This window comes from Lissotriton vulgaris, chromosome 4_1 (assembly GCF_964263255.1).
Source record: "Lissotriton vulgaris chromosome 4_1, aLisVul1.2, whole genome shotgun sequence".
NCBI classification, from domain to species: domain Eukaryota; kingdom Metazoa; phylum Chordata; class Amphibia; order Caudata; family Salamandridae; genus Lissotriton; species Lissotriton vulgaris.
The window spans coordinates 889,395,027-889,414,695 of NC_141691.1; the positions used below are offsets into that span (position 1 = coordinate 889,395,027).

General features: G+C 40.2%; 1 protein-coding gene across 1 annotated transcript in view; it reads left to right on the plus strand.

Moving 5' to 3' along the window:
* The window catches only part of PTPRM (protein tyrosine phosphatase receptor type M), a 1,525,420-nt gene that overhangs the window by 453,487 nt on the left and 1,052,264 nt on the right, over positions 1–19,669 (plus strand). The window contains exons 4-5 of the mRNA XM_086967355.1: positions 3,692–3,770; positions 19,015–19,130. Coding sequence (XP_086823481.1) covers positions 3,692–3,770; positions 19,015–19,130 — 195 coding nt within the window. The remainder of the gene's footprint in view (positions 1–3,691; positions 3,771–19,014; positions 19,131–19,669) is intronic.

The following is a 19,669-nucleotide window of genomic DNA, read 5'->3' on the forward strand; positions in this document are numbered from 1 at the left end:
CTCGAGATAGATACACCTCTAAAGCATCAGACAGCCCCTTCCTTCCCTGTTCTTTCTTGAAAGAGGTTCCTAGACTAAGGAGTTGAGAAATCTTTAACAGGCTCCCAGTGCCACACAAACTTCTCATAATCCATGTCTGAATAACTTGATTAGAACAATTTTGAGGTGTTAATCAGTGCGATCATAGTTAATAAAATATGCAGAATCAAATAGACGTTGCTGTCCAAAGTGCTAATCAGTTTTTAATTTACATTTTGTTTGTACGGGTCTATTTCTAGAGAATATTAACTAAAGCAGGAATGGAAAAGGATAGTCCTATCCAGCTCAGGCTGCAGAAACAATGATACGTTTTACAGTGAATGAACCTAATGGGCGGTTTGTGTCACTAGTTATTGCTCAGTAAGGTTACTGAACCTTTATTAGTTTATGGTTAAAGCAGTGAATTCTGGGTCTGGCACAGTGAAAACTACCCTACACTACCACCTAGTAGCTAGTTCATCAATATACACTCAAAGATGTAATACATGACATGCTCACACATATATTCACTGAAAAAACAAAGGTGAAAGTGGTTAAAGCAGCGTTAAAGTTGGTAATTCTAATTATAATAAAAAAGTTTTACAACCAAAGAACACCAACATTCACCAGTTATTCATAAATGGCAGAAGTACAACTTATACCATTGTAGATATCATATGTCATTAGTGATGTAATATGTGATGTTATACGCAGTGTTGTCATAGCGCTGCAAGGTATACTTATGTCATTATGTGTAACTGGTGCATCTGTGTTGGTTTTTAAACGTTTTTTATGTGCTTGTTTTGCTTCAAAAGATGGGCTGTCATTAAAGTTTTCACCACAGTATGAAGGTTGCAGGTAGTATAATCTTTATCACCTTCAGACCTTGGCGATTTTAAGTGAACAGTGTATTATTTGTCAAGTGTTGCTTAGAGTGTACACTGTCCTTTGTGGATACTTTTAAATCCTCTTTAGTGTATTTCTCATGAGACTTTCCCTGTCTGCAAACAGTGTGGTGCAGGGTAAACTCTCTCCTGTTTATAGTGACCACTTCTCCACTCATATCGGCTTCATTTTTCAATGTATGTTCCGTGACTGGAAGGGGTTTGATACAGATAAAAGCTGTCCGTAGTAGGGTATTCATTTTTGGAATTGACGTTTAGTATTTTTTAAGAACTTGGCTTTTTCTGTACAATTGTCTAATCATTGAACACTGTATGCAGGTGAGGGGTTCCCATATATCTGTGCTTGACTGTTAATGTGAACTACACTGCCCGTGAAGTGGAAGATCAATAACAAGGAAGTTGTTTCTGTGATGGCATTAATGATGCCTCATATTCTTCTGAGCTATTTTGTACTTACTTTCGGCGCTCTAATGCCATATGCTTTTATAGAGCAGTGTGTATGATGTGAACAGTGATGACATCATTGATGTCATAAATGATGTCATAGAACATGTCATGAGTAATGTAATACGTAAGGTCATAAGCAATGCATGATGGGGGCAAAATTCTAGTTTGCTCCGATAACTAGAATTGGTATATTTCTGTTTTTTTAGTTCAGAACATTAAGGTTGTCACTGACAAATTCACCAATATATAGCGTTGCTTAAACCTTTGTTTTTTTTTTTATGGATTTGTTAGGTTTGTATTTTAAAACAAAAACTGATCTTTTTATCACACCTAAGTATAACGTTACTTTAACCTTTGTTTTTTTCAGTGAATGTCAAGATTTTTTTAACTACAAAGTAATATTTAATTACCCTAGGTAAACCAAACCCCCACCATGCTTGGCTATTGGCTTGGCCCCTCTCCCAACCCTCCACATGCAGCCAAGTCCACGCTGCACACAGCCCCCATCCCAGAGCTTTTATCGGCCCGGGGACCTCATCTGCTTTGGCCTATACTATTAAAGGTGGTTGCCCTGGTGCCCATCCAGGGCCCCCCTCCATACAATTGTTGTGGTCAGCGAGGGAGCTACCTGCATGCAAAGTAGAGGTTGCACAAGTTAGAAATGGGATAAATAGAATTAGAAAGAATAAATACAAATACATAGTCACAGTGTATACAAAAAGTATAGCGCTATCTTGGCCCGTAGGCATCAGAGCACTTTAGAGAGTAGACGAAATAGAGGTAACACAAGTTACATAGGGAATACATACAGTTACATGAAATAGATACAAGTACATAGCCACAGTTTATACAAAGAGTATGGGATAAACAGTGGGATATGTGAACGAAACAGTTCTGAGGTAGTTATGGTAGAGTGTAGTGAGGGTGGGGAGTGGAGGTACAGTTTTCCCCGAAGTAGTAGGTGGTGAAGTTCATAGTCATTTACCGGAGAAAGAGAGGGTGCAAGATTTTCCTTTCTTCAGTTTGATCGTACTCAAGAGAACGCTGCTTGAGTTATGAAGAGGTCTTTTTTAGGCGGCTTCAGAAAGTTTGTTTGCAGATGTTAGGCTTGGTTTTTTTCAGCGGGTTTATGCCCCAAAGTTTTGCTTTTTGGCCTCCTGTTTTTCACCTTGCTGTTGGATTTAGGACTCTGGGCACTTTACCACCTCTATTCAGTGCTAAAGTGCATATTCTTGCCATGTAAATTGTGTTTATGGGTTGGTGTTTTCATGATTGGCCTATTTAATGTAGTACTAAGTCCCTAGTACTGTGCACTGTGTGTGCCCAGGGCCTGTAAATAAAAAATATGCTAGTGGGCCTGCAGCAATGATTGTGCCACCCACACGGGCAGCCTCTCAAAGGTGTCTTAGACCTGAAACTGCAGTGTATCCTTGCAGTTTCTTACTACCATGTCCACCTTGCAAGTGCATCCCCTTGCCAGGCCCAAACCTTCCCTTTTCTTACATATAAGGCACCCCCAGGTAGACCCAAGGTACCCACAGGGGCAGGGTGCTGTGTATGTGAAAGGTAGGACATGTACTGTTGTGTTTTACATGTCCTGATAGTGAAAGACTATGTTGTTCTGTTCCATCCCCAGGGCTCTCTGTTGCTGTCAATAATAAGAAATGGTATTCAAAGTCTCCCATATAAGTATACCTTACATTAAAAGCACTATACTTCCTACCCCCATACGATGGCTTTGCATGAGATGGCTGTGTTGCTAACCCGTACTTGTGCTTTGCACATGACATCCGCCGATGGCAATGTGCTTGGCACAGCACAGATTGAACTGTATTTTCAAATTCATTTGTGTGCTTAGTGTGTTTGGTGAGCCTTTTTCAATATTATTTTTAGAGACAACACTTCTTTATCAAAATTCGAGGTAATGGCAATTGTTTTCACAGAAGTTAGATGGGTTGATGAGGGCATGAATTTAATATTTGTGTAACTTGGTCTGTAAATATAAGATAATTTTGTCGCAAATAAAATATTTCAGAACATGCAGTTTGTCGTCTACCTACAGGTGAAGATGTCTGTACCATTTTGATGCATTCTTTGTAACAGGCAGAAAAAAGTAAATTAGTATTGAAACAAAAGCATGAAAGTGAAGCAGGATTTTATTACGAGACATTAAGCAGAACATTTAATAATCCAGGACGAAGTGGGGGAGCCCTCTTTCCAACATAGTGCTTTGACATCTGATCTGTTTGTGTTGGTTTACCTTGTACAATTTATGACTGGTTCACAACCCAAATATTGTTGTCGTTTTTTATTTGATTTAGGTCTATTTTGAAGTTGTGACGTCGGGGCAGCAAGGGTACATTGCAATTGACGAAGTCGAAGTTCATGGACACCCATGCTGTAAGTGATTTTCTTTTTTAAAATTAATTATCGGTATGTTCGCTCTCTTTTTCTTTTTATTTCTTCCACGCAATATTTGCGTTTGATTGCTTCACCACGGAATAATAAGCAATAGATTACAACATTATTTGCATGCATCTTGACATACTCTACAAAATGAACGGCAGGTCTATCTTGCTTTCTTTACTTTATTTCGGCCAATGGCCATAAAAGCAAAAAAATAATTATAAAAGGAAGCACAATCCAATGTGAGCTGGAAAATATACAGCTACCAGTCATAAAATATTCGTAGAAGTATCCACTCTTGGCCCAGGGTCACAGTACGGACGTACAAACATTTGACCATAGACAAAAACCTATTGTGGTCTCTTGTGCGTAAAAGTACAGTTTATACATGTCATGCTGTGAATAATAAACTTTAAAAAGTAGATACCCCAATAAAATGCATTGGTAGGCGCGTACATACTACATTTAATCCATAGAACGTAGGGATTTATCAATGTGGAATAAGATGGTATGGATACAGGAATACAACTGGGGTTACATACCCTTCCCTGTCACATAGAAAACCTATCTGAATAAAGTGCATGTGCTTCAGCTTATATTATAATAAAAAAAAGGTCTAAAATCAGTAAAACGATAATAAGTATTAGTTAGAGTGGGGAAAAAGGGTAAGAGAGCCATTTTTTCTGAATTGGCCATATGCTCTCCAAAAATGTAGCAAAGGAGAAGACAATGACCGAGGATTGAGCTATCCAGGAAGGTGTGTTCAAGCTTATAGACTGGGAGACCCCCTGAGATCCTGTCTAGAAGACTAGAGTAGGTGAGGGTATTCCAAACTGAAGAGTTGGTATAGTCTGCACAACTTGCGGAATTTTGCTCCGTTCTAAATAGAAGGTTACATTGGTGTAAGTACTGCCGTTCTTGCACTAGAAAGTTCTATATGCATGGATTCTGAGCCTCGCCAGAAAGGGAGAACTGCTTTCATTGCCACTTATGATTAGATTCCACAATTATGATTTGAGAGGGTGTCTCCAAAGATGAATGTTAACATAGCTGCCCTTCTACTTCAAGCACCCTCTTTAGAGACACTTCGGAAAACAACAAAGAACTCAGTAACCACTTGTCGGGCACTGGGGTAAACGGCCCTCATCTTCTGGACTTCATGGTCCAGGAGTTTGCATGGCCTCTCATTTTGTAAGCTACCCAAGGACCAACACATTCTATGCAGGCCGAAGGAGCATAGAGCATGAGCTAATTTACCCGTCCTCACCATGGTCTCCTTTTGGAACATCTGCATTATTCAAAGACAAGCTTCAAATGATTTAATCTCTAACCCTTACATTTATTTTAAAATGTGTATAGAAAATATAAAACACTTTTACGCAGTGTTTAGCAAAGATCGAGCCACCAACAACTAAAACAGCAGTTTGTGTACAACACTAACAAATAGAGTAGCACCTTCTACCGCTGTTACAAATGAAAAGAGAGTGAGTCCTCTGAGGCCCTTGAGTGGCCCGTTTGTTTGCACACTGTCTCCTCCTAGCAATTTATCAAAATGATTATGAAGTAATGTCATTTCTTTCTATATATTCTGTAATCATATGTTGAGTTGGAGATGAAAAATGAGATCTTTGCTGGAAATGGGGAGTGATTCACTCCATGGTAAGGGCGGGGAGTAAAGGGGCCATGAGTTGGCAAGTAGGACTGAATGCAGGGTCTGGAGGCGGCTCACCACGAACAGGAGTTGCGCAGATGGTGATCAGAGCAGTATGGGAATTTAGGGGGTGGGTTTATTGGAGTGGTGGGAGAACACTGCAAAAAGTAGCTAGACTGAGCAAGCAAAGGAAGGAGAATACAAGGGTATTCCAGTACGCAGACAAGAAAAGGATGGGGTGTGTTGTGGTGGTTCACAGAGATCATATTGAGGAAGGGTGGTGTGGTAAGCATAATGGAGTTTATTAGTATTATCTCCTCTGCTTCACTGTTAGTGAGCCGGTGTGTGACAGGCTTTTAACGCTGGCATTTAGAGTACAGATTTACTTGTTCAACCAGCCACATAGAAATGCCTACAAAATCTTTCTGCCCATTCCCCGATCTATAGTACACACAGTGCGTTTTGGCAGTGGCCTGGTTGAGTATGTGCTCTCCGCCCCTTTATGCCCCACTTTCATTTTCAAGTTTTTTGTTTCTAGTACTAATCCACAGAACTCTCAATTGAAAAGGGAGAGATCATTTGTATTTATCTCACTAGTACAGACATGAGTCTGTCCATCAGTTCCACCCGCGGCTTTGACAGAAGCATCACCTCAAAGACTATGGCCAAGAGTAAGGCCACTGAGAATACTGAACAAAGTAGCTGTACTGAATGTCCATCCCAGACACTTGTGGTCCGCTGTCTCTTTCAGTAGAGGACTGAGCATCAGCAAGAGGTGCCTGATTGGCTAAAGGACTTTGTGAATTTAATGAATTATTCATACAGATATATGTTTGTTGGCTATGCCCATGGGGCCAAAATTTTGAGAACATTATAGTATGTTTGATCCTAAGAGGACAAACTCAGGTTTGGTTAAGATTATTTTTGAAGCCATTTGGATTACATCAAAATTACAGTAGCTGCAGTATTTATATGTTTTGGTTAGGCCACCAAAGAGCTGATCTCTAAAGATCTAAGCAAACCTGTGAGCCAATAAAATCTGTGCAACTCTGAGTTCACCAAGAGAAGGATTGCATAATGGGCAAGAAGACTGGCTATCCTCCTCCATAAGTTAGGAGAGACTCTGAGGACTGCAGACAAAGCTTGTGTTGCTATAAGCAGAAGGAGAGAATGTAGTAGACTGGCTGGTGTTCTGGGAACCTGCCGTACAGCATATAGGGCCAGATGTGCGTAGGTAATCGTTTGCAATTACTAAATAGCAAATTTTTGCAATTCGCTATTTGATAATCATAAACACCCATATACAAATGTGTGTATTACACATTTTGCGATTCCCAATGACTCACAAATAGACCTACCTCATGACTATTAATGAGGTTTGTGACCCTTTGTAAATTGCAAAAATCACAGGGATGGTGGCCTGCAGGGGTAAGCAGACCCCCATGTATGTGACTGCTTTATAATAAAGCATTTTCTTTTAATGCAGCCCATTTTCTTTAAAGGAAAATGGGATGAGTTTCAAAATTAAAAATGAAAGTTTTCTTTTTATTATTGAAGAGTAGGCAGTGGTCTACTGCCTGATCTTAAAAGGTATTGTACAAACATTCACAAAGGGGAAGGGACCCCATCCCATTTGCAAATGGGTTATGACCTACTTAAAGTAGGTGGTAAATTGTGAATGTTTTGCGACCACCTTTCTGACGCAAAACATTCTTACATACCACAGCAATTCGGTATTAGGAAGGGATGCCCTAAACACTCCCTTTCCTAATACCGAATCACAAACCCAATTTGCGATTCGGTAATAGGTTACTGAATAGCAAATAGCTATTTGTACATTTCAAAAAGCCTTTTTCCCTGCGAATTGGCTTTTTGCATGCACAAAAAGGCCGTGTACATCTGGCACTAAGAACCAAGAACCCACTATCTGTGTGCTGCTATGAGGATGATTGACCAAATCATGAAGTGCTGCTAAGACGGTGGATTCATTGGTTGAGGGGCTCTCCCACCTTGTGAGAACGTTTGTCAGTGTTGTCTGCTATCTAGATCATGAGGACTTTGTCACAATTTCTATGTGGTTCCAGGAAAGTGCTGTGCAAAGAATTAAGGTTGACTATCCCCACAAGGGCAGCTCACAGATATCCACTTCAGGAAAAGCCACTGAGCTGTGGCATGCTCTCTTTCAAAGCACCTCAAGAGTGTGGAAGAGACCCTGACCGCATACGTTTGCCTGTTCATGCCTAGAGAAAATTCTCTATGTATGTGTACTTGAAACACAAGCAACTGCACAACACACCCAACATGCAGGCGCACATCCAATATTTGTACAAGCATCATCCCACACATAACTAACTGCCCTGCAGACCAGGCAGCTCTTGTGCAAAATAACTAAACCTGCTACTATAAGTAGTGTAATGTGCGGAAAGTTCAGTCAGGCATTCCTGTGAGAGATACATTGTCGGAAATGCGTGTGTTTAAAAAACAGCTCACTGTGCTGGTAAAGAAATATTTTTTCCTAGACTGGTGCATATTTTTAAGTTAAAAACTTTAAAGACACTTTCTTTTAATAAAGATGTAACATTGTCTGGACCTTATTCCATTCCACCCCTCAAAAGAAAACATTTGCTGCTCACGATTGCTACACAATGTAGGTCTAAAGCGACAGGCAACCATATCACAATCCTCAGTGACGTATTGGCCACTGCAGCGCAGGTTCTGCCACTAGATTTTGATGCCAGAAGTTGTTCAGAAAGGTAGGCATGAAGGTAGAAGTAGCAGGCACCGCCTTTGCAAGGCTGTCTTCAACTGACCAGGTCCTCTATCATATCATGACAGCCAGTGGTTAATTTGTAAAAAAAAAAAAAAAAACAATAAGTGCCAGGGCTCTCGTCAGGAGACAGCTTGCACCAGCCCATGTCTCCTGTTAACGCCGCCTAAAACAGAACCAACTACTAACCATGAAAGTGGGGAGATGATGTGGCTTAATGGCCAGAGCTGCCGAATTCGGAGCTGAGGTACCAGCATCGAGTCTCTGCTTCGGCTTAACATGCTGTGATTCTGGGCAAATCACTTAATCTCCTGTGCGTACCATACATTAATGTGTACTTAATTGGTGCTCATGAAAAGAACCTGTGCAGAAAATCAAGTGCTGGTGCTGAACACTGGAAATACCTACTCAAATTAAGCACTCTCACAGACGCAATTCTAACGTACACATTGACGCCTGCTCTCAGTGCATTAAGGTGAGCAGTGTTACTGGCTAGGATCTCAGCAGGAAGTATTGAGCAAACTTGTTTCAAAAGCATGCTTGGCTTACAGCTCACGGCTCCTGTTTGCTGCTAAGAGTAACTGCTGATGCCGCATATTAAAATGCCAGTTTATTTCCGGTGGAGACATTTCTCCTTGTAGTCGTTCCAAAGTTCTGATACGAAATGCTACACTTCTGTTAAATTGGAATGCCTTTAAACATCATGATCAATCCTAGAAATCTACTAAAGTGACCTTTAATTCTTCTTTCATATGTCTTTTTTCTAATTTATTAGAGATTAAATTACGATTAGAATATTACAATGCTCCATAACGCTGAGATTATCCTAACAGTTCAAACACTTACAGTGGACTGGAAAATGAGAATGGCATTATTTCTCTATAAATAAAAAAGCTTTTTGCGCAGTATTGCAGCACTGATCTTTTATTGCACCGCTTTGTCAAGATTGCATTATTTCATTGTTTCAATGCGCTTTCAAAGCAGTTCCATGAAAGGCATTTAATCTTCCAAATTGGTTCGTGATCTCTCGTTTTACAAATAACCCTCTTCGACAAGAGCAATGCTTCTCTGCGTGGAATTCCATATTTGCGTTGATGTCTTTTTAAATCGCCATAGCTACTGCAGTACTAGCTTAAATTAAACGGGTTTCTTCATTCCACATCATCTAGATAAATAGGCAGACATCTGAATAGAGTTTTCGCCTGCATCACAAAAGTTCAGCCATCTTGATGGTCTGCTGAGCTCTGAATTAAAAAAATGGTTTGGTGCTCCAGGGACACAAAATGAAAGGCATATTATGCATATGCTCCTCAGCACTATACCACAGTACTGGATCCCAACTAGGACAAAAAGAGTGATATATGCCGGGTATTAAACGGTGAAAGCACAGTTACTAATGCCTATGTCAAAAACAGTGACCAGTCAACAATGCAGGCCGAAATTTTTGAGTTGTTATCCACTAATGCCAACAGAGGATGGGTGCAGAACCGAGTGTTGGTATCACATTGGTTGTGCTGTAGAGAGAAAAGTTCATGTATGTTGCAAAGTAGCAGTAGCTACTGCGTAGTTATGCGTGAGTCAGAGTTCCATAGGGAAAGTGCTTTTTATTTTGCTGATAACTTTGGTGCTGTTTCAGGAATCTTCATGGTACTTTACCCAAAAATAAAGTTTATGCACCTTATCTCCTTCCTGAAAAGTTTTAGGGTGATCCATCAAGCAGGAGCCAAGAAAAGGGGGCTTCCCAAATGCTTTTTCCCCATGTAATCTCCATTAGACAGTGCTACAGCCAAAATGGCTGAACGGAATAACACTGATTTTGACAGTTTGACAGAAAGCTAGAACTTTACCCCAGAGACCATGCTTGTTCTGATGCGTGTATTTTGGTCACTCTTTTTGGGACATTAAGGTTCAACATTTAGAGAGATCTAGCATCTCTCGTCTCCGGTGGGACCTGTAGATCAAAAGATACGATCTGATTAACTATCAATAGCGTCCAGCAGGGACCGAGAAAAGGGGATGAGAGGAGCAGGGCTCGAGTCGGGGGTCCACGCATGTGGACGGTGTCCCCCCACTCTTTTCACAGGGTGGACGCCGTCCCCCCTACCAAGAAGTTGGGCCCCACAGGAATATGCTGAATGTGTCCCGGTGTAATTTTTAGACACCGGGACACGTTCAGCATGTGATGTCATGAGGTCATTTGCATATTGTCCGTCCCCCCACTTCTTTTTATAGGACTTGTGCCCTGGAGAGGAGGGTCCCAAAAGATTTTTTTTCCCCCTTGCAATTTCAATAGGAAGATTAGACAATAATAGCGAAAATTCTCCTTTAACTAAATTTGGCAGAAACCTAGATATTTGAAATGGTGTAGATCAGTTCAGCCATTTTAGAGAAATTAAAGTTTAAAGAATAGCGATATCTGGTGCTGCAGGAGTCACACTGGAAAAAAAATCATTGTTGGTCCTGAGATGTGATTGATGACAACATGAAGAAAAATGTTGTAGCTGCCATTACAGGCATTTGACGAGTCCGGGAAAACAATAAAAAAAAACATACAAGGGGGCAGTATATCTTACACCACTATGATACACTGCTTATGACTGCACATATTACATGTGAATTCTGCGTTGGTGCGAGTTGTACTGATGACTGTTATGTATAACTGATGAATTTCAGTTTTTCGGGTTTTTAAAACTGGGTTTTTAAAAAACCATTAGCAGACCTATGTATAGGTCCATTTTAATATATATTTAACATGTATAGGCATCAAGATGATTTCAATGAGAAGTAAATGTGAAAATAAATGGCTCAGATTTTGTCAATGAGACCTAAATGTGAAAGTAGAAGGTCACTGTAGCACAGTTGCAAATCTTTATTTTTTGTTTTTTTTTAAGCATAAGATGTACTTTAACTAAAAATATATTTATAGCTTTCCCTTTTGCGTAATCATCTGGTGTAATGGTCTTCTAGTAGACTGATTTGAAATCCTACTATGATTCTGAATAAAAAGCCAGCAAACTCCGGCCATGTATAATTTTATACTCTTGAATTCGGCGCACACTTTTCATGTTGACAAGGTTGGCTTTAGGAAGAGTTCTATGATGATGCCAAATGCAATCAGATTTTCTGTCACCTTAATACGTCAATTATTTACCCTAGGCTTGCCTTCATTCCTTCTAAATAGGGAAATGCCACAGTATGTTTCTCCCGAGAAACTCCAGGTATGCCACCTCATATGGTGGGCATGCTTCATGCATTCACCTGCTGAATGACACGTTGCATTGGTCGCTTTCATAGCTTACAAAATGTTTGTTTCTAGTGGAGGGTTCCTGGTCATTCCGGCACACCTAAGATAACTTCTGTGCATTTTCAACAGCATATTTCCCTGAAGGATCTCATATGGGTTGCCAGTTGGGCTGCTTTAAGTGCATTGTGTTAGCATTACTCTTACCACCAATCTCAGTGGCGATACTTACGTAGCTGGTTTTGGAACTTGACAACTTTCGTTAAGCTCAAATTTGCTTACATGGTTTGTTTTAAGTCCTCTTACTCTTCTTTCTTGTTCCCATAACCGACGTTGTCAATGCTCTTGATACAGACATTAGATAAGCAGAACATGCACATAGAAGAAACCCGCACCTTATTGGTAAGATCCCCAAACTTTCAAAAGACTGCCCACCCTTCTCAAGTCAGATCTTACTCCTTTCCTTCCATCTGGACAAGAGACTCTGCTTGCACCTGATTGAGAGAGACACTCAAAGATGCAGTGGACTGGGGCAGTGCAGAATGGTGGCACATGTTATTATTCCCTTGTTCCAGGGTCATAGGCAGTACAAGGACAACAGCCGGTCTCTTCATCCTGTGTTAACATGCCACATGAAATGGTAATGTGAAAGCCAGTTTATGAACAATACTAGAATACATTCCGTTTTCAACACACTTTTCATTACACCTCTTAACTTGTGGTGGGTTTTTTGGGATCGCACGTGACCTTTTGGAAAAAACAACTCGCATGCTCTGTGGTGATAATCTCTTCATTGAGCAACATCTATTTTTGTGTTTGGTAAACCGGGGCTATTTATCGAGAATGGCTAATTTGACTTATCTTTTTTCTACCCTCAACAAATGCAAATATCTTGTGGTTCCATAGTAAAAGACTGTGTAATAGGATTGTGCATCATGGAGGGTCGGTGTCAAAGGTTGAACACATCAATTTAGGATTTCACAAAACATAACCACACAAATACCCACACACTCTGAGAGATCAAGGGAGGAACCTATCACTTTAGGATGTCGTGGCCTATAAGCATGAGAGATATTTTACTTCAACCTTGAAACTCAAACCATATGCTCCTCATGCCCGTACCACGGACGGGCCCCACAAATAACCGTATCTTCTAATTTTCCCTGCCTTCATTAGGCCAGAAATAAACTGTAAACCATGCAATATAGTGAAAAGGCCCTGAAGAGCTTGCAATTTGCAATGTGAATGCAGAAGTGCCAGTCCCACACACTGAGTCACGCCTCCTTGGAACTAAAAACAAGCATTGTTAAAGCCAGTAGGACTGGCCTTTTTTTGCTGGTATGATGGTATTTTTTAATTTTCGAACATATGCAGTTAAAAAGTGCCATTGCCTAAATGTGGTGGACAAATGCTTGGATTAGAAATTAAATTGTAAAATAAAAATTTACGGTTGCATATAATTTAAATAGTAATGGTTCTGCCTAGTAGGCAGGTATTGTTGGAAAAAATATAAAAACTCTTTTTCGTTTTAATGTACATCGAATGAAAATGATTCCTAGTGCACATGGAAAATGCACTATTGCCATTAAATTACTGTTATCTGAAGACTATCAAACACAAAAGGATTGGATTACTGTACCTTGAAGATATAGAGTGACAACAAAAATGGAGGACTACAAAAAATAATAAAAAAGAATAAAGAATGGAAAGAAAAAAACATTCACAAAGTAAAATATTGGTTCACCAGCTCTGGCACTGAAGCCCACTTATCTTTAGGTGGATGTGCATATGTAATCAAGCAAAATCCCCGCGGTGCAAGGGGACCGACCAATGGCTGAAATGCCCTGATCCATTCCCAGGGCTGTATTCTGTGGTGGAAATAGACGAAATATAAATGACCGTTGAACAGACCAGAGGATGACTAGGGCTGACCAAATGCCCTCCATGAAGAGATGTGTGTGTGTGTATATATATATATATATATATATATATATATATATATATATATATATATATATATATATATATAATCAAATACACAATCACATCATATCATATATGATGTGTGTGTCATTTTTATGAATTTTGTTGATTACAGGAGGGTGGTGAGACAGCTAAAACGGTCTGTAGTCCTGACCTAAAAGGACTGAGGACAGCGCTTGTACAAGGGCTTGTGTGGTCACGTTACTCGTCTGAATGCCGCCTGAATAAATACATTTGATCACTGACTTGTGCGAGCTTTTCATGGGTTTTATACTTTTATTGGGTGCATTAGTTGATATAGCTTGTTGTCCGTTTTCGGGAAACACTTCTCCCTACCCCCCCTTCAATTTTGTTTAGGAATTTATTTTTACTGAATTATTTTGGAAAGTATGCATGTATAACAAATGCAGAACGACTGTAATACACCGTTTGTTAAAGTGACAGACAGAAGTCACCTGGAAACGACGAGCACAACCTGAGCTTTATCCGTGCGTTAGTTATTTGAAATACAGAAGACGAGCCTCTCTTACGCACAGGCACTCCAGGGAGAGAGCTGGGCAAGAGCTCTATTCTCTGCCTTTCTTTTTTCAAAGAGGGCCTTTGATGTTTGAGGTTGGAATAGGGAGGGCTTCAGAGACTCCCGTTCTGCCACATCTTACAGTAAAGCTTGCTTTATAGAATGAAATGTGTTTGAAATTGTTTTACCTCCGTGATCACAATAAAACTAAAAAAAAGGCAGTTCATAACCCTCACCCAGTAGATGAGAACGTCTGTTATGTCCCTTCTTGTCTAGTCATTTCACACAAACAAGGGCCTTTTTAAATTAAAAATCACATTTTTATTATTTATCATGAAAAGAGTTATCAATAAGGTATCTCCCACTGAAAACATGGTGTTGTGGGGAGTCAGTACAGATGACAAAAGTACTGTTGTTTAAAAAAAATCAAAAAAGTATGTAGCTCCTCAGAGAGGTTCAATTAGTGGGTATATTGTATTATGTGAATCACTCGCCAGTCTGTCCTGATGACAGGTCCCTATGGGCCTGTGTCGGTACCCGCGAGGTTGTATATAGTGCCCTACGACAGCCACTACGGCCCACCTTCAAGTTAGCGAGTGTTCAACTACACCAGCAGCACGCACAAATGGAAGCAGAACCCGGAAGGGCCATGGGACACTTTTCGCTTTTCTGAAGGACCAGCGATCCGGGATCAAATTATGTCCCTCCAATTCTCTGGATAAGTAGTTTGCTTGCACATGTTCCAAACAGTGTTTCCTCCATTTACACGTTTAACCGGCTGCAATTAATACAAGCATTGGTAAAGTCAGGAGGTCTACTATTCACTGCCAGCCGTTTGGTTTTGCCATTGCTTGTTTTGTCATGGTTTTTACAAAATGTTATTGTGGGAGAAGATTCTGGGCCCGTGTTAATCTAAAAAGAATCACAAATATTCATGTACACACTGCCATAGTATTCCTTAGCTTATAAGGGAATTACTATGTGGGTGGCTGTGCTCCTTGTGAAAGTGAAGAATGCCATCACTCACACTGAAGGTAGCCAATGGCTTTTGTGGGCTGACCCTTTCCCCCATACTGTTTGCTGTAGTGGGTGGAGGAAAAATCTGAATGACACAATAACAGACCAATTAATGAAAAAGGCTGGCTGAACCCCCTATTTGTAAGTAAATTATACATTTAATTTGAGTAAAGTCAAGTGGTCGTGGCCAATGCCAGACATAATTGAGTATAGGCGAATTCAGCAGGTCTGGCACTGGCCACAAGACTTTTGGATATCTCAATGCTGGTTTTGTTTTTTCAGCACTTTTGCAAAACTTTGTTAAAGAATTCGCTGAGTCCTCATAAATCTTTTTTTTTTAAATTGCTAAAAGTTAAAATATTTTTCTTCAAAAAACCATACTGTGATGTAGTCGTCCCTGGCACTTAAGGGAGCTGCTTTGCGTGTGGGTGTACTCCTTGCGAAAGAGCAAAGTGAAGTAAATCACATTGAAATTAGACTTCGACTGAAGTGAGCTGAGCCATTGCCTCATGATGTGTACTCTAATGGGTGGAAGAAAAATTGTAAATGACACAGTGACAGACTCGTATATGAAGACGTCTGGAAGAAAGCCAGTATATGTATATTATACATATAATTGTAATAAAAATCAAGAGGTCTTGGCTAACGCCAGTGCTACTAAAATGAGGGGTCTGGATCTTCATGTTCTTGCACTATAACTCTACTAGTGAATTCAGTATTACAAAACGGTGAATATCTGGTTAGTATTCAATGTGTTGTGTGCCTAGTGCACCATGTATAATAAGCCCAAATAATCTGATTGTTTTAGGGGAAGATGTCTTTGGGTGTTTTTAATTAGCATATTTTATTTAAATTCAAAAGCTAGACCCTCCCCCAAAATAGGAGCTGATTTAAACTTGGTAATGAACATAGAAATGCGTTTCCATTCAGTTGTGGGGGTCCGTGCAGGTACTAGCGGTGAGACAGGTGGAGGTAGGGGGTCAAAGTGACATACAACAGGATAAGGAATATAAAATAAATAATTATAACCACTTACCTTGCACTTGCGGCATTGCCGATGCAGCAAGTGCAAGGTAAGTGTTATTTCTTATTTATTTATTTTATATTCCTTATCCCATCGTATGGTACTTTCACCTCACTCACGCCCTGCCTCACTGCGCTTACCTGCCTCTGCAATTCAGGAGTTTTCGATTCGAGGTCTAATTTTGAGCATACTGAAAATACTAGCTTGAAGGTGAAATGTCTATAGGCCAATGTAAAAATAGACGTACTCAGACAATTTGTGATTGCATAAGGAGGTGGAGGCCCAAACATGCACCAATTTAAATGATTTCGAAATTAAACGAAAGGACTGTGGTGAACAAAAGTTGGCAGAACTCCTGAAAATGAAAAATAATGTGAGGTCTATATTTGATATATGTAAATGTATTCAACTAAACAATGTTCCCCAATAAAGCAAACGTTTATAAAAATGAACATTCTAGGCATTGAACGCCCTCCTTTGCAATTAATATGTATTTTATTTGCTAATACGCTGTTGTTGGTTATTTTTGCTCTGTTGTCAGAACAATGAGTTGACCATCATATAATTTTAATGCATCATTAAGCTAGATGATCAACATATTGTTAAATTACTTGTCTGACATAAACATTGTCCTAATTGAAGTTGTGTAATTTCACTATGAACAAAAACCTTTATTCTCCTAGATTGACAGGATCCTTGGCACAAATGAAGACAACCTGATTGGCCTTTACTTCTAAATCATTATATCTAATCTAATTTTCAGAGCCCACGGTAATTGTTGCGTGGTAACCTACTCCATAGCAACATCAGTAGAATAACAAATTTCTATTGCTTGTTTGTTGCAGGTTCTTGGGTTTCATGTATCTGAGAATAATTCTTCAGGTGACCAAACTGCTTTTCGTGACCCCTTTCACATCCTGCCATTGATTTTAGCCATTCTTGAGATAGTAATATTTTGTTGGCTGCATGGATAATCCTAAAAGAGCCGAACTAAACCTACTCCTCCCTTTGTAAAGTATTTTTCTAAATCAGATCAAATCCAGTATCAACCAAAGTAGAAACCCTGATAACAGACTGTGAGGGGAGGACAGACCAGGAGAGAGAGAAACTTACCTGCAGAAGACACTGATGATAACGCTGTGTTTTCCGCTGAGGCTGAAGATGTCCTAAAAATAAAAGAGGGACCAGTTAAAAACAGAAAGAGAACCCACGACAAAAATCAGGGGAGGTGGAGACAAGAACGTACGTGGTCAAGAACATTATTTAAAAACTACGCCTTCTAACACCATTAGGTTGTCTTATCCTCTAATCCTTTGTTCTTCTTGCACAAGTTGAATCTTAGTCTTGATCTGGAAAGGACTATCACCAAAACCAGGAGGGGGTCCTCATTTAAAACGACAAATCAAGATATCACAAGAAAGCGAATTAATACGAAGGAACAAAAAAGAAAAGTCGGTATCAGGGCTTCTCTGTCACTGTCACCCGGACACTTTTTACCTCTCATAGCAACTATAATATCCCTGGATAATCACCCAACGACTATGGACAAAGGAAATCGGGGAATAATATAAGATCATCAGAAGGAAACAGAAATCCTGTGTATGAGAACTCTCTACGTACCTGGTTATTTTTCATTTTCTTTAATAGAACATTGGTGGTGAGGCCACAAAGCCCTAGGGAAGGGAAATTAATCCTGCCCAGAACCTCATAACACTGAGAAGTGTGTGAACATGTACTTATTTTGTCAAGCATTGGGCATTTCGACTGCTTAAAGACAGTTTTCTTTTCTTGTGAAACCCACAATATAACCAGACCTACAGTAAACCGTACTGTCAAACCCTTCAAAGCTCATCCCAACACACAGACATTAACAGGGGCGGATGGAAATTAAAATCAGCCCTAGCAGAAATGTTCAACCCAGCCCAACCCAGTTCAACCCAGCCCCACAGCCACTGGATGCTGCACCCACGTGGGGTCTTGGTCAGGTGATGTCAGCTGCTACTTCTCTGAAACAGGCACTTGTCTGCAGTCCACCGGGGAAGTGCTAAAGCCCCAGAAAGTCCTGTCTGGCTGTGTACATTAGAAGTGCATTCATTGTTACCAGACAGTTAAACTTTCTAAAACGTGTCACTGTGATAAAAACAAGTGTGAATGGATTTTTGGATGGTTTCATCAATGTAAGGAGTGCGGTTCTTAACACCTTGGCCGCAGCGGTAATTCCGTCGCGGCGCTAGGGGTTAGGGGGGCCGCGCGGCGCCGCCATGCTCGTGACGGAACCACTCCCTCACGAGCCGCGGTGGCGCTGTGCTTGTGACGGAATGGTTCCGTCACGGCCCCGCCCACTCAATGAAACGCTCAGCGCAGGCGCGTAATCAGCGCCGCGCAGTGACGGAACCATTCTGTCACCAGCACAGCCCCCACCGTAGCTCGTGATGGAATGGTTCCGTCACAAGCATACAAGGGGTTAAAGTTAGCTGCGACCTGTCAGTTTTATACTTTCTAAATATATTTAAAAAAAGATATATATTAATTTTATTAGAAGCCACCTCTAGTAAACTTCAATAAATAACTGCTGAAAGGACGTTCATGTCAGAACCATACGCGTGCAACTTTACATGTGAATTTAGCCATTTCTCATTTTAAAAAGCACAAGATAATTAGTTATAATAGAATGTCTAAATGAAAGTCGATTACTTTTTTATTGTTGTGCGCTAAATATTGTGTTTATTCATTGTTTCTTTCCCTTACTTTCTATACTTTTATGTTTGATTGTATTGCTTCAGTTATGTGAGATCGGGGATCATGATTGATCCTAAAGAAGATATTTTAGAGAGCAGCATAACAGTATATTGTCAGTATTTTATGAAACAATGGTTAATTTTTTTCAGTTGCGTGAAGTAGTAATGATTTTCAAACCATTTTTTAGCAAAGATAATTCCCGTAGAAAAATGATGAATACATCTGCAGCCGTCCAAGGACACATTGATTTTATATGTAAATCATAAAATAAATGTTAATTTTGTTTATCTTTTATTCAGCAAAAACACCTCATTTCCTGCGCGTTCAAAATGTGGATGTCAATGCCGGGCAGTACGCCACTTTTCAATGCACTGCGAATGGAAAAACAACATCTGGAGACAGGCTTTGGTTGCAGGTAACACATTACTTTTAATATGGTACCAGACTGTGCATATTATGCTAAAGAACTCCGTGACCTTCTAATTTAGTTTCCACACAGCCAGGTATTTTTTAACTCACTACATTTCTCCTGACCCTTCCACTCTCACACCAACACTAATAAGTGCTCCCACGTCTTCGTCGGTCGCAGCACGCCCCATCCCGCAGCGGGGCGGTAAGAACCCGATGATGAAGCAAGACACCAAGGGACCTTTTGGTGGGTGAGGGTATTTTAACAAACCATTCTTTTTTCCCATACATCCTTAGGAAAACCTACAGTCTTCTAAACACTCACTTTAGAACCAATCTCGGAAGGACAGCATTTTTCTACAAGTAAAGTGTGGACTTTCTTTGTTTTTTCGTGATTTATGGAGGAGGCTGAGTCCACAGCTTACAGACCCTCTTCACTCCCTCCCTTGTTTTTGGCCCTTATATCGTCCAACAGCTCATTGTGGGCATCCAGATTTTGTAAAGTAATCTTGCATTTACCCCTGGGTGGTCATAGACATTTGTGGT